General features: G+C 36.1%; 1 protein-coding gene across 2 annotated transcripts; it reads right to left on the bottom strand.

Annotated features, from left to right (window-relative positions):
- Positions 1-1,322: 1,322 nt before the first annotated feature.
- Positions 1,323-14,551, bottom strand: LOC112705775 (MLO-like protein 1). 2 transcript variants are annotated; one of them, XM_072200436.1, is made up of 14 exons: positions 13,975-14,551; positions 6,986-7,228; positions 6,651-6,916; positions 6,278-6,394; positions 6,132-6,192; positions 5,282-5,376; positions 4,588-4,662; positions 4,392-4,480; positions 4,206-4,255; positions 3,105-3,145; positions 2,390-2,599; positions 2,176-2,243; positions 2,036-2,096; positions 1,323-1,940 (listed from the first exon to the last, which is right to left on the bottom strand). In XM_072200436.1, the coding sequence occupies exons 2-14, from the start codon at positions 7,170-7,172 to the stop codon at positions 1,713-1,715; spliced, it is 1,548 nt and encodes a 515-aa protein (XP_072056537.1). In that variant the 5' UTR covers positions 7,173-7,228; positions 13,975-14,551; the 3' UTR covers positions 1,323-1,712. The 2 variants fall into 2 exon arrangements, with proteins under 2 accessions (XP_072056537.1, XP_025612521.1); XM_025756736.3 differs by lacking the exon at positions 13,975-14,551 and having other exon boundaries at positions 6,986-7,402.
- Positions 14,552-16,131: the final 1,580 nt, after the last annotated feature.

The following is a 16,131-nucleotide window of genomic DNA, read 5'->3' as shown; positions in this document are numbered from 1 at the left end:
ATATACTTATGTTTTAAGCCTGAATCCCAGAATGAATATGAAGCTCTATGATTGCCTCTGGCATCCAGGAGTCTTATATCTTACTTAACTAGGCACTGTTACCATACTGAGAACCTCCGGTTCTCATTTCATACTTTATTGTTGTTTTTCAGATGTAGGTCGCAACCCACCTCGGTGAGTTGCTTTGATGGTGACAAATCAGAAGATCTTTACCATATTTTGGAAGTCTTTTGATTTATTTTTTTATTAGTACTCTCACTTTTGTATTTTAGTTGCTTTAGAGGCTTCTTTATGAGAGATATTTTGTATATGCTGTTTTTAACTTTGAAAACTCTGTATGTCAGTATTTAATTAGTCGGCCTAAACTCCACAAACTTAAGCTAGTATCTTATAATTATTATACTCTTATATTTTGTTATCTTGTACTTTTATCTTGTGTCTTAAGTTTGTAGTTTCGTGTGAATGTTTGTACTTTGTAATTCCGTATTTGAACTTAAATTTTTCATCGAATTTTCTAAAATTATTATTTCTTCTTATATATATTTATATATTTATGTATAAACTTTAGAATTGTCGTAACCTTTGATTAACTTTTACTTTATGACACGAGATAAGGTTTAAGTAATTAGCGTGTTACAATTATGGGATTTACTCGAGAAGAGATGTTTGCATTACCACGTTTGTGAGGTCATGCGCGGTTGCAGGTGGCAAAAGGTGATGCGTTGTCGACAGTAGAGGACCCACGGCTGCTGATAGCAAAAGCAGACACGAGGCTACTAGTGATGCAAGGTGATGTGCCTTTTTTTTTTTTTTTTTACTGTAAATTAGGATTACTCTTGATTTAGAGTTGTTTTTTTTTTTTCTTATTAGTTACCTAGTAAAATTATTTTTTTTAATAATAAAAGATAAGGTTATTATTTTCATGTACCACAAATTTTATAAAAAAAATAAATAATAAATCAACTCTCATCAAATTATATATTAGATATTATTTTCCTACCAACATAATATATATTATTAATTATTTTAAGTTAAATTAATTTATATTTCTACAAAATAATATTTATTTAAAATTATAATTTAAATTTCCGTGCAAAGCACCAAAAACGAAATTAGTTAATTTTAATTAAACATTAAAATTACCAATTTCAATTTCATCGTTACATGACAAAGATTATTACACTTGTATATTCACTGAAATTATCTTCTCTTTTATTTTTTGCAAATTATAATCACAATATCACTAATTATGATAAAACCTTTATTTGTTAGGTTTCAACAAGGAGACAACCATAAGAACAATAACAACAGAACAACAATAATAGAGTAACAACAGCAATAGCAACAACCAATGTGGTGCGTGATTCGTTGAGGTCCGCAAATGCTATAACTACAACATTTCATCCCCTGGACTCGCAACAACCGCAAAGTCGGAGTTCCCTTAGGTCTTTGCAGTCGGATGCTCTACAGAGAATTTCTATACAAAAAATCAGTTCTCTGCAAAAGGAGTTTTGGGAAAGTTCAATGGGCTCCATAGTTCCATTTACTCAAAGTCACACACCGAGAGCAAAGACGCTGGAGAATACTATGCCTACACCCTAGGCCAAACACATCCTACAATGTCGCACAATGCTAGCAAATAAAATACTAATAATAGTGTGTTCTGTAACTACACAAAATAAGATGATTTGAGCACAACTCCCCCATTTAGGCTACTCAGCTGAACCCTCGACTTTGGGTACAGAAGCACCGTCTTCTGCAGCGGATGCTCTCTTCTGGAAAACTGACCCAAGCTGAATTCCTGCAACAGCATGAGAACTTCCTTCACCAGGCTGGCTATCAGCTTTTACCCCTTTCTTCTTCTTTGCCTCTTGTGCCCAACCAGCAAGCCTCACTTGCACATGCTCACGAAATATTGCTGCCTTAAAATGGGTTCCCATCTACAATGTGAAAATAACAGAAAACTTATGAAAAGCCAAACCAAAATCAAATTTGAACGATTCAGCTTGCACTTTTAATAGCTATGCAAACACACCTGTGTAACAATTGCATACAGTGGTAGGGTGCTGTAGCTACATAGTACCTGGATAAATACTCTATAACCCCAACACAAATGAGCAAGAAAGAAAAATGAGAAAAGGAAACAACTGCAGAGTCCGGAATGCACAATAGTACCCGATAATGAGCCTTGGAACTATGTAACGAACTTGTCCCATTATACAAGAGTCAAATCCATATGTAACCTGAGAACACAAGCTATAGGTTATATTCACTAAACAAAGTATAACTATCCTCGACCCAACATATACCTTTCCCTAAAAAAAGGAAACTGAGAGTAAGCATACAGAATAAAGTTCACAGAAAATGTCACAAATAAAATTATGCTCACCCATATCCAAAAGAAAAATGCTATCTCAAAAGCATTTTGGAAAAGGATAAAGTGGATCAAGAAGAGGACAAAGTGGGGGCGATGAAACCAAAAGTGATCATCTGATGGTTGTACAACTAATTCACCTTCTATGGCAGCATGCTTTTCAGCTACTTCATGAGCTAGTCGCGTTATCACATGCTCCAGCTTAGTGCCAACGGCAAGTAGAAGCTAAAAGAATGCAATCCAGAAGAGGAAAGATATAAGCAGTGGAGACAAGCAAAAAAAAAAAAGAAAAAAAAATCATAGGGTCCTTCAACCTATCAAGTTGAAAGCACAAATATATAGACATGCCAACATAAACAGAGTTAACATGTAATATAGGCAATGCAAAAATAAAATAAAATAAAAATGAAAGAAAGAAAGAAAGAAAGAAAAGATAACAGGTCATATTCATAGTCAAATGCAACAAACCTGAATTTAAAAGATGTTTATACCAGTCTTCTAGCAACAGGAAACCAAGGTATGGCTTTATGTTGATAGATTCAATAGTTTAATTTTACTTTTAAACACGATACATGTGAGTTGATTGCAAAACGTCAAGCAACATTTTTTTAATTCTTATGTTGAGTTAAAAAGCAAGCAAAATTAAAATAATATGGCCGTGTAAATGTTCAGGGAAAAGAATAGATACATATGAATAAATAAAAGTTAATAATTTCATCATCATACTTACAATGAAAGGAATAAAAGCTATCCAGAAATATGTATGCCAACCTGAAAAAATAATATTTGTGATGCAAGGTTACGCTCTTTGATAACAAGCAACATCAGAAGAAGCAATCAGATCAACTACTCCTCACATACAAAAATATATTAATCATGGTCCATCATGCTAGAAATCCATCACCAAATACAGGATTATCCATGTCCTGATTGGTGGTAAGTAGTGTGATAGAATAGAATGGGAGAAGATGGGGTGGACTAACATAATTGTGAAATTCAAAGTAATGTTCCTGTATAAATGTTAACTAGCAATATCAAAAGAAGCAATTAGATCACTTATTCCTCCAAGGCAAAAGTATATCTGTCATGATCAGTAATGCTCATCATACTAGAAATTCATAACCAGATCACACAAGATATCTATATTTGGATTGACAGTAACTAGTTGAAATGGATAGAATGGAATAAGATGAGAATGGAAGGAAATTGAGTGGATTAATAAAATTGTTCCACTTTACTGTGTGGATATTTTTGTAAGGCAATGGAATTCTTGGATATTACAGTAAAATGTAATAATTTTGTGAAGAAAAATAACTTTGAATTCACATTTCACCTGAGTTTCCCCCAAATTTTGGGTGGGGGGAGATAAAAATGGGAAGATAAGGTGGTATTGAATAGAATAAATTCCCTCATTATCTATTCCACTCCATCCATTTTTATCACATCAAAACCATAGAATTAATTACTTTTCCTTCTCTTCCATTCCATTCCACTCCACATTTTTTCACCAATTAAAACATAGCCAAGATCTCTTCCTTTTCATAACAAGAAAGGTTTTTAAATTAACTTTGTTGACCAAAAACAAATAAAATAAAATAAAAGCAAATATATTACTAGAAGATGACTGCATTTGTCAACAACACAATGTGATCAACAAGTACCAATATTTTCCATTTTAGCTCAGAGGATGATATGGCAGCATAGGGGAGGAAAAGGTTTCTAGGCGTTAGTCTTTGTACGGCATAAAGTATCAGCCATGGCAGAGTTCATTAAGTGATTAAATACAAAATAAGATTATCACACAGCTTAGGTTTTAAGTCATTAACCATACCATTGATATTGAGCAACAAGAATATGACCACAAAAACCCAAAGATACCAACTGCAGCCATAAAAAATAACTGTTATTACAAAGACTCCAAGAATTTCACAACTCACAAGACAAATGGTAATCAACTTATAGAGAAATTAATTTATGGGTAAATATGATATGCATAGAAACAATAATGAACACTTACCTTATGCCAACAACCTGCTTGAAATCATCTTCAAGGGCCCGAATCATGTACTTGTGAAAATTAAACTTTGGATTCGCTTTGCAGTGGGTCTACAACAAAAATATAGCAAAGGAGAATATTATGTTCAAGCAAGGAAGCCAATGACTGGAATCAAGCTGAGACGTCATTTGCAACAAACAGGCCATTAAAACTTTACCATAATGAAACCATGCCGTAGTGTGACATAATCTGACTTTGTAACAGATCCATAAAATTGCTTAAAAAAGGATTTCTGAAAGAAACATAAAATGATATTAGGAAAAGTAAGTAAAACAAAAGCTTGGTCTACAAGTCCACAATAAAATTACTAATTTGTTGCAAAATCAACAAGATTTCCAGAAAGTTGTTTAAAAGAACACAAAATTATGAAGAAAATAACTACACGGTGCCACAGATGTAACCAAATAAAAAAGAAGGGACACAAATAATAAAGATGATAAAAACAAGGTCAACCAATAGCCCCAATCAATCATTAGAAAACCATGGAGATCACTAAGATATGAATGAGGTCAAGGTACACAACCACTACATGAAATATTAACATTACACTCCAAATGTTTTTAATGCCGTATTCTTTTTGTAATCTCATACAATGTATGAAGAAACTCAATTATAAGTGATTGGAAGTAAATAAACAAGACTGGACAGAGATAGCTGGCAGAATACCTATGAAATACACTAATACAGCATGCCTTTGGATGCAAGTGCAATATATAAAGCTTACGGTGCCAAGGATTCAAAGAATGATATTAAAAAATCTCAAATGAAAAGAAAAGGGGATTCAGTATTTCAAGAATATATGTTGTATTTATTAAAAGCTGCAGAACATAACGAGCTTATAAATAACTTACCAACCAACCCACTATGGCAGAATCTTTGCCAAAGCCCGAAAAGCGGTCTTTGATAAAATCATGCTGCTGAACATCGACCACCTTTCGTTTCAAAACTGCATTAATCCAGGAGAGCAGGGTACGTATAAATTAGATAGCTACTGAGGAGTTAAACAAGAATCATAACCTTTTTCAAATTCATTTTGGAAAGTATATTAAGATTTTTTTATAACAAAAGAAAGACTTTCGTTAAGGTGTAGAGGAAACAATACAAAGAAGTGGAAGAAGAGAGATCCTCCCGAACAAAAAACGAAAAGCAAAACACCACTAGCATCAATGAACTGTGGCTTTCCAATCTCTCAGCATGTCTGAGAGGGAAAATCCTTCGAAAAGTCCATACCATAGAGATGCTAAACACCTAATTCTATCCCAAACAATATGCATTCTAGCCAAATACTTCAGATAGTGCCAAATATTGAACATTGGCACAAAGATTTTGTCTTTTTCTTTCTCCGAAAACCTACAAACCTCATTAAAAGAAACTGATCTAGTGATGTGGTACAATCACTAGATAAAAGACAGAAAAGGCGTCATCTAGAAGATCTAAAACGTTACATAACTCAATGTACTCTCTATCGCTAAGGTTCCAAAAATAGGAAGATCCCTGTATTGAATAGAAATCCTTAATAGGAAAGTTAAAGAAGATATGCGAGGAAAAACCTAGTTGAAAGGAGCATCACCTAGAAATAAATTTCCAGGGGTAGACTCTAGAGTGAGTCACATGTGAAACAAGGTTAGCATCCCATCCATTTTAAGTATGTTAAGGTTATTAGAAGTATGGAAAGTATATTAATAAAAGAATTGTGTGTACCTTGGTCTGTTTCATAGTTCTGCTTCGCAATGGAATCTTCCCAGTGCTTCCATTGGCGAATCTATGCAATAAGGGCAACGACATTAGTAACAAAGAACGGTTTGAGAAGAAAGGACAGAAAGGAGAGGGAAAAAAAAGTTACTAACTCTTGCTCCTCCAAAAATAACAGTGAGAACGGAGAAGGTGACATGAACGACGGCCAGTACAAAAATGAAGATGTGCAGGTGATGCAGTGCTTCCACAGATAATAAAGGTACCTTGTTCTGAAAAAGAGAAGGAGGGAATATTACCGTGAAGATTCGCAGGGATCTGGAATTTTATAAGAAAGTAGAACAGAACACGAAAGGGACAAATCAATTCAATAATACTGTGAATATGATGAGTGAGAGTGAAAAATGATGTCGTGAATGTAACAAATAACGAAGCAAATGGTCCGATAAAAAAAATAATAATAAGATAATAGAGATGAGAGGTGGATGAAGTAAAGAAAGAAGGAATTAGAATTTAGGTAGGATATACCTTGCGAGCGCAGAATTCAGTCTTAGCGAGTGCATGTGTCTCTGTCTCTGTCCCTCGAGTCTCGGCAAGAAGGCGCCTGGGGAAAGAGAAGAAACGTTCGAAATGGAAACGGTCTCGTCCCAGTAAATGCTCCACGGTGACCTTCTCCTTTTCATCGAGGCTGCAGGGGAGCATGTGGCGAGTCACGCTCGGAGGAACGCAGATTTTAGTGATGCCGTTTTGCGATACCGTGAGAAGCAGAGAAATGAAACCCAGCAGCATCAGCTCTGCGAGCCACCCAGATCTATCAAAATCAAATGGAAAAGAAACTCTAAACTCTATGTAGTTCGCTGTACCTTCTTTGATTTTCTGTAGAGCCTCGTATAGGGGCTTCTGGTTCTTGTTTTTGAGGAACTTGCCGCCGTAATGGAGGAAACGCTCGGCGGCGAGGGAAATGGCCACGATTACAGTGCAAACGGCGGCCACAACCCACGTCGGAGTGAACTCTAGATTTGCCTCCTCTTCTGCACCCCCGCCACTCATTCTGTTTTACGATGGGAGCAGTATCCACGCTGCAAATAAAACAAAACGCAACGCGACTGCGACGCGACTCACTATCTCTAATCTCTGATATAAATAATATAAATAAATAATATAAATATAAATAAACATTGAACCAAAAGCTTAAAGTGGCCGAGAATTGAACTTTTGATTTTTTAAATTTAGAGTTCTAATACCATGTCATAAAATTACTTATCTCACAAATTTCAACTAATGAAAAAAGGTAACACTAATAATTATATTTTTAATACTCTCTAAACTTCTATTATACACACTGTACAAATATTCAATTGGCTCCCTATATCTTTTCATTTATTTTTTTAGTTATCAATTAAATTAAATTTTATTAATCTAATACCATATTTTTAATTTATAATTTTAAATATTAATAATTAATTAATAACTAAAAAAATAATAAATTCTAGCTATACCAAGCAAATAAATGAACTGGTGTTGTTTATTTATCAAGATTTTGAAAATTGGTTCGAACCGTCTGGTCGAATCGATTGAATCATAACTAATGATATTTACGGTTCGGTTAAAAGTTATAATCATCAAATTTAAAAATCGTTGTTACACTATCGAACCGATCAAGAACTGGTTGTTTGAACTGAATCAGAATTCGACCAATTTTCAAAAATTTCTCCAAACAGTGTTATTTTATTTCAAACTACAAAGAAACCCTCTAGCCCCTTTTTGAATTAGAAAGCAACCATAGTCTCCACTCACTTATTCACTTTCTCTTAACCAGTTAACCCCAAAGGCTTTTTCAGTCCCATGATTCATCAACTCATCAACAACACTCATCAGCCAGCCACCACCAGCTGCAGCTAGCAGCTCCTACCATCACCGAACTCCTCTCCTCAGCCAGAGCTCACCATCACCGCCGAAATTGTGACTGACAAAGGGTATCAATATTGAACATCTCTGCCACTCACCTTCTTTTCCCTCACTGTGAAATCTTTGCTCGGAGCTCTTCTCGTTACCGTCATGCACTGCTCCTGCTTGGCTGTCGACTCCTTGCTGTAACAAGCTCTATTGTTACTGATTTTCAATTAACAACAAAACCAATTGGTTCGATTTTCAAAACCTTGTTAATTGCTATTGGTTTCTCTTTCTATTACACTCTCGTTGTTGGTAGATTACATTTACTTTACAAAGCTGTTGGCAACTGATAAGTGGATATCTTATACACTTTTTCATTGTATTTTCTTAGTGTTTTTAGTTATATTTTATTAAGTTCTAGTATGTTTTAGTGCATAAATTTATATTTGGATGCTACTTTGAGCTCTTGTATTTTTCTTATGATTTTAGGGGATTTTTGGGTGAATTTGCCAAAATTGGCAAAGTCTTGTTCAGAGATGAAGAAGGATAGCAGATGTTGTCAAATCCTGACCTCCGTTCATTCCAATGAGCATATCTTGAGTTACAGAGGTTCAATTGACGCGTTCTTAATGGCGTTGGAAAGCTAACTTCCAGATATTTTTAGCAATATATAATAGTCTATACTTTTTTTCAGATCACTGCCCAAAATTGGCGTTGAACGTCCACATCTGGAGTTTAACGCTCAAAGGGGAGCAAGCCCAGCGTTGAACGCCCAAAGCTGGCGTTCAACGCCACCAAGGGAGCAAGGAAGCAGCGAATTCACCCTCTAATGGGCGTTCAATAGCCATTCTCCAAGTTGAATGCCAAGCTTGGACGAAACACTCAACCAAAGTGGGCCCAAAGTGGATTTTAGCACTCCTTAGCTTATGCAGTCTTATCTTTGTACTTTTTAATTTAAATTTACATTTCTTAGGGTTAGTATTTTACTATTTAAAGAGGAGATCACTTAGGATTAAGGGGGAGGAATTTACAAATTAACAGACAGATCTTCTCTGTTTTCTCTATAAATTATGAGCAACTAAACCTCCTAGGTTAAGGTTAGGAGCTCTGCTTGTCCTATGTATTAATATTATTACTTCTCTATTTTAATATATGTTTGATTCTATTCTATGATGTATTGTCGTTCCCCATCTAAATGAATTTGGGGTGGAACGAGAGTTTGACCCCTTATTCTACATGAGTTCTTGCAAGTCCTGACCCAGATAGTATTGAGCTACAGTTTGAGAATACATCCCCTAAACCAATAAGTTATCTCGGCTAATTGGGATATGTGACATATAATCTCGTTAGTTATGGGTAATGAGGTCTCTATGGCACTAAGGCTAGAATATTGAGCTTCATTCTCCGATCCGAAAGATCTGACCTTGTCTGTGGCACTCTAAGTAGGATCAAGGGAGATTGAATTGGGTGAGCTTCATCCTCGTTCATATTGAATGACCATTGACAATGGCGTTTGATGTGGATTAGAGGAGATTAATTGACCACGACCAATGGCATTAATCACTTACTGCTTTGCCATAGAATGAATCATTCATTGTTAAAGTAGTCCGTAAGAAGTATTAATCCAGAAAGAAAAAGCATCTCCAAAGCCTTAACTGATTTCTTATTATTCTTTCTACATCAATTCCTTACTACTTTCTTTACTATTTTATTTTATGCACCTACAACAACAACCACTATCTTTCTATTCGCTTGATTAAGATCTGCAGGATAACCATTGCTTGCTCAATCCAACAATCCTCGTGGGATCGACCCTCACTCACCTGAGGTATTACTTGGACGACCCAGTGCACTTGCTAGTGAAGTTGTGCGAGTTCAATTTTGCGCACCAAGTTTTTGCGCCGTTGCCAGGGATTATTTGAGATTGACAAACTACTGGTTGCCTTGCTACTTAGATCAGGTACTTTTTATTAGTTTTTCTTTAATTATTTTTCTTGTTAAATTTGCTAACCTTCTTTATTTCTTTTCTTAAAATTTTTCAAAAATCCATCTTTTTCTCTTTTTCAAATTTTGTGTCAAATTTTAAGTTTGGTGTTCTTAGTAGTTTTTGTCAATTAATTTTCTTCCTCTTGATTTTAAAAAAATTGATCTTGTTTGCTTCTTTATGTTTGAAATTTTTTTAGTTATTTTCTCTTGTTTGATTTCAAAATTTTTAAGTTTGGTGTTCTTCTAGTATTTTTCTTCTAAAACTCCTAAAATCAATATTGTATATCTTTTCCTTTTTAAATTTTCGAACATTTCTTGTTATTTTATTTGGATCTAATTTTAGATTTTATGTTTGGTGTCTTGATTTTTTTTTAGCGTTTTATTCATTTATGGATATCTCACTAGGAAGCTCTCTAAACTGTGACATAAAGACCCCCATTTTTCTTGGATTTTTATCTATTCAGAAACACTAGGAGCACTATGGATCTAGAGGGAGAGGCACAAACCAGGAGAACCTAGGGATCATATACAACTTCCACCCCTGACTTCTATAGAAGAAGCATTAGTGTGCCCCCCATAGGAACGGACATTTTTTAGCACAACCCAAACTTGATCACGCTTGTGCAGAAAAACTATTAGTTTCATGGACACCCTGAGAAGGATCCCACCAAATTTATTTCTGATTTCTTGCAAATTTATGACACTGTAAAGATCAATGGAGTGGATCCTGACGTCTACAGGCTGCTGCTTTTCCCATTTGCTGTGAGAGATAAGGCCAAGGATTGGCTGGAAGAACAACCTCAGGAGAGCCTGAACACCTTGAGTAAAGTAGCCGACAAGTTTCTGAATAGATATTTCTCCCCAAGAAAGTTAACTAAACTAAGGAAGGATATTCAAGCCTTCAAACAAGAGGATGGCGAGTCTCTCTATGATATCCGGGGGAGATACAAATCAATGCTCCGGAAATGCCCTATTCAGTTGTTCACCCACTGGGTCGAGCTGGACATCTTTTATGACGGGCTCCTTGATGCAGCCCAATTGTCCCTGGATCATTCTGCAGGCAGCTCTTGACATATGTTGAAAACACCCAAAGAAGCTTAGGAGCTCGTTGAAACAGTGGCCAATAATCAACACTTATACACAGTAGAAAGACCCAAGGCAAGAAGGGAACCCAAGGAGGAATCTGCCACAGACATAATCCTAGCTCAGAATAAAGCAATGGCTAAGCGGTTGGACCTTTTCACAAAGTAGTTAGACAGCATGCATGCATTCGCAAGGAGCCAGCACAGTATAGTCCAGGAGACCCAAGCATCCCTCCAGAGTGTGAAAACAGAGCTGCACCGAATAAAAACCAAGCAAGCAGCTGAAGAATGCTAGGCAATTGAGCTTCAGAGTGGCAGAACACTGACCACCCCATCTCAAAACAATATTACACAAGAAGAAGAAGGTGCAACACCCCCACACTACTGCTCTTGGCATTCAATGCCCAGAAGGGAGCAATAGGGGCGTTTAACGCCCAGAAGGGAGCAACGCTGGCATTCAACGCCTAGAGGGGGAAGGCAATATACATGCCAATTCAGGAAACATTCCACCGAGGCAAGCTGACAACCCTTCCTCAGTCACTATGGATAATCACTCTACATCACTCAGGACCCCTAAATACAAAGCCAGGCTACCATATCTTCAGAAACTCCATAAGGCAAAAAATGATCAGTAATTTGCCAAGTTTCTAGAAATCCTCAAGACACTCGAGATCAAAATCCTATTTGCTGAAGCTCTTGAACAAATACCGTCCTATGCCAAGTGTATGAAGGACATAATGAGCCACAAAAGGGATTGGAGGGAGGCAGGGACAGTTCTCCTCACCAAGGAGTGCAGTGTGGTTATCCAAAGAAACTACAGGACCCTGGGAGTTTTGTGATACCATGCACCCTTAGAGACACTTGCATAAAGATAGCCCTATCTGATCTTGGAGCAAGCATCAACCTCATGCTATCATCATTAATGAACAAGCTCCGGATCCAAGAAGCCAAGCCTACCCACATCTGCCTTCAACTTGCTGATGGCTCCGTCAAGATCCCACCAGGGGTGGTTGAGGATCCGGATGAGCTCACCCCCGTGAATATACACTAGTGAAGGTGTTGGATATGAATTATGAATTATATAGAGTATAACTCGAGTTGGGGATGCACGACAGAGGGACAGTTTAACAATTAGCTACCAGGACTTGTCGGATTGGCTTTATAACCGACAGATGAGACTCATCAGCCATTAGGACAGGCATACATCATATGCATATTATGTGAATTATTTGGAATTGCCTAAGTGACTGCATATTACTTGCTAATTATCTAAATGCGATATCTGTTTCCTATTTGTATATCTCTTACTTGATATAACTGCGTTTGCCATATTATACTCCTGCTGGTGGTTGGGAGGTCTGAAGGATTTGGAAAGGGAAGTGTTAGCTAGACTGAAGATCTTTAGTCAGTTGTCATTTATGGTTTATTCTGTTTATAAGCTTTGAATTATCTGTTGTAAGTTCTAGGATTGCTTTCGGCTTTCCCAGGACATTATATGTTAGATATGTTGGCACTGTTACCATACTGAGAACCTCTAGTTCTCACCCTTGCAGATTTTGTGGTGTTTCAGATGCAGGTTGTGAGGCTTCTCGCTGAAGCATGCTAGAGGCTTCTGGATTAGCGAATATTCCTTGGTTCTCAGGACTTTACTTTGGTTTTATGTTTGTGCTTAGATACTTCTATCTCCACTAAATAATACAAACTGTGATGGCTCCTTTTAAGAGGTGATTTTGGAGAATAGGTTTTCTGTAATTTCGCCCTTTGGGGTTTCCTTTGGGTTTCTTGCTTATATATTTGTATATACTTCTATGCTTGAACCGGTTATCTTCGCAACCGGATCTTGAGTTTTGATATTCATGTTTTTGGCACTCTTTTCTATATATATAATCTCGCAATAGTTCATTCCTTTATCTGTTACATTTTCGATTGGAGTGTTGTGCTTTCGAGTTACGATTTTTTTCCTTTTTTTCAAAGACTCCTAGTTATAATCATTATTCACATTACTATACGTACGAAATTTTATTTTTAGAGGTCGTAATACCTTGCCATCTCTGAATTATGACTTAAGCATAAGACTCTGTATGGTAGGGTGTTACGTAATTCATTCTTTTTTAAAATACCGTTTCAAATAAAGTCTCGGATTTTATAGAAAGTTTGGCAACGTCTCCCCTAAAACTTGGATTTTTGCCACCCTTTTCGGGTCCCAACCAAACCAATCATCAACCCCTCTCAATGGGTTCAAGACCAAATCAGTTTCCAATAAACAAAACTCAGACTTCCAGACTATCACAGTCATTTCAAATCAACCAATCTAAAAATCTCCAATTTATCAAAATCTGACATTATTTCACTCAAACACACAACCATATTCATCCAAGACATAATCAGACAATTCACAAGACTCACATAATCACCAGAAATATACACAGCATATCTATTTATAACAATTTCCAATTTTAAATAAATTAGTTTGTATAAAAAACCCTACCTCGACTCGTCGAAACCAAAACCCAAAATGTGTCACGAAACCTTTTCTCTTAACCGAAATCAACAGCAATCCACAAACTCAGTCATTGATCACTTTCACAGCACTCAGGCAACTTAAAAGCGACATGCAACACTCAGAACATGACCCTACGTTACCAGGACCTCAGAGTTTATAAACAAACATAACAGAATACTAATGCAAGGGTTTTTTGAAACATAAATAGTTATCGAACTAAGAAAACGAAACAGCAGCGTTCACTGAATCGGCTTGGTGTCAGCCCCGGTAACCACCTCGAGCAGCAGCGGCGACCAGAACTCTGGCGACGATGACTATAACAAACATGCAGCGATGAAAAGCTTCCAGAAACTCAAAAGGAACGAAAGCCAACTTAAAAAACCCTTACCGGCAGGGGATCTCAGTGGCGGCAGTGGTGTTTCTCGGCGACAAAAGCTCGGTCATGGCGGCACAGCTCCCAGCAGCGGTGGCGGCGCAGCTCCCAGCAGCGGTGGCGGCAACAGCAAGGCACTGATGGCAGCGACAGAAACGGCAAGGAACGGCGGATCTGATGGCAATGCGAGCTCCCTCTCTCCTCTGCGAACGGCGACGGCGTCTGGCAGCGAGGAGGATGAACGGCAGCGGCGAGCATGGACGATGGCGACCTAGACTTCACGGACGGCGACTGGGCGGTGTGGTTCCCGCCTCTCGGTCTGCCTCGCGCTCGCCCCTCTCTCTCCCGGCTGTGACTCGCGATGGTGGCTCATGGCGGATCGCCGGTGACAGCTCAGAGAAGCGGCCTTCCTCCAAGGATTGATGACGGCACGACGGCGGCGGCAAGTCCCCGTGGTTCCGGCACGACTCCCTCCTCACTTCTTCTCCCTACCACAATTCTCTCTCTCTGGATCTTCTTCTCCACGGCCCTTCTTCCCAGCTTCCCTTTCTTCTTTCTTTCTTTCTTTCTTTCTCCCAATAGCGACTGCTATGTTGTGTGTATGTGTATTACTGAAGGAGAAAAGATGGCTAGGGATTCTTTTGGGATAAAGGGAAAAATGTGTGTTAATTAGGGTTAACGTTTCAATTTGGGGATTTTGGGTTTAATTAGAGTAAGGTAATTTTAATAAAATTTGAACATAGAGTATTAATTCGAAAAACTAATTTAATCTCTAAAATTATTTTAAAATATTATTTGTGGTATAAAAATACTAATTGATTCTCAATCAATTTCTCTAATTGAAATACATAGTATTATAACTAATTTTCTTTTTCCTTAAAACTTATAGTATTGAATCATGAAAATATAAAGTATTTAAATTAAATCAAATAAAATTTTTTATTATTTAACAACTACTAACTTTATTTATAAAGAGAATAACTCAGTAATTATAAAATTAGATAAAATCCTAATTTAAATAGCCAAACTTCATCATTTTTGGATTTCTAAAACTTTAAATTGTAAATAAGAAAAATCCATAATTATAGAGTTTGGATAAAAATCCTCAATTTATTTCAAATTTAATTAATCAAAATTACCTTTAATTTTCAATAAAATAATTTTTGAAATTAAAATTATAAATAAATATATGATCTGAAATTTGTTCAAAATAGAATTATTCAAAAGTTCTAGGTCTAACAATAAGTCTCATATCAATCTTACTTTTTATTGTGAGCCTCTAATAAAAATTCATTTTTTATTGTCAATCTCATAACCGACATGACCATTAACACAGCTCCATTTCCTACACCACACACTTTAAATATCCACCAGGTTAAGTTTAGGCCGTTATATACGGCGTGCGGATTTGAGACGTCGAATATAATACTCTAGACTCAAGGTCAAAATTACAAACTAATTCATACAACGTAATTATCTATATCAAGGGCAAACTAACTCAAATACCTCATCTTTTTCTTATTCAATCCCATTATATCATTCTTTAGTTAGTCGCTTTATAAGCTAACAAACCAAACTTTCATGATACTCAAGTTCAATTTAAAATATACTTAAAGATCCTTAACTCTTATCTCTTAACTCTTGCATATCACAATTTTGCCATCATATTCCTTAAATCTCTCTTTTTTCTTAAACACTCATCTTTAATTTCATTAAAACTTCAGACTCACGCTTCCAATTCCTAAACTCTTGAGTTAATAAATAATTAACATTTAAATCTTTTATTAGTTAAACCTTTTACAAGTTAACGCACTAAACTTTACAAATTGACATAGAGACCTCTTTTTGTTTAACTAAATCCCAAAACATAATTCTTTAATTAAGATCATTCAAATTAAATACCAAGATGAAATCTCTAATCTTTATAAAAGCAACAACATTTTTCTTCATTCTTATTATTTAATTTATCCAAAATCTTATAAAAATTTTGGCAAAATTTTTCCTAACTCATACTTTTTCACTTTTCAAGAGTTTCATCTAAACCAAAATATCTCCCAAACACTTATTAACCGTTTCCAAAAATCAACAATTTTTTAATATAAATATTCCTTTTTTGTTATCTTTTATTGTTTTTAAGTTATTAAATTTTCACACATTAGAACAACAAACAAG

The sequence above is a fragment of the Arachis hypogaea genome, chromosome 8 (genome assembly GCF_003086295.3).
Source record: "Arachis hypogaea cultivar Tifrunner chromosome 8, arahy.Tifrunner.gnm2.J5K5, whole genome shotgun sequence".
Lineage (NCBI taxonomy): Eukaryota > Viridiplantae > Streptophyta > Magnoliopsida > Fabales > Fabaceae > Arachis > Arachis hypogaea.
The sequence above is the reverse complement of the archived record's forward strand: the minus strand, read 5'-3'. Positions and strand labels throughout refer to the sequence as shown.

Bases quoted from the DNA above. Each gene is read 5' to 3' on its own strand.
- LOC112705775 (XM_072200436.1), bottom strand. From the start codon at position 7,172: ATGAGTGGCGGGGGTGCAGAAGAGGAGGCAAATCTAGAGTTCACTCCG. The intron at 6,917-6,985 runs GTACAGCGAACT...GGTGGCTCGCAG, and splicing joins TCTACAGAAAATCAAAGAAG to AGCTGATGCTGCTGGGTTTC. The intron at 3,146-4,205 runs GTATGGTTAATG...TTATTTTTTCAG, and splicing joins CTTGTTGCTCAATATCAATG to GTTGGCATACATATTTCTGG.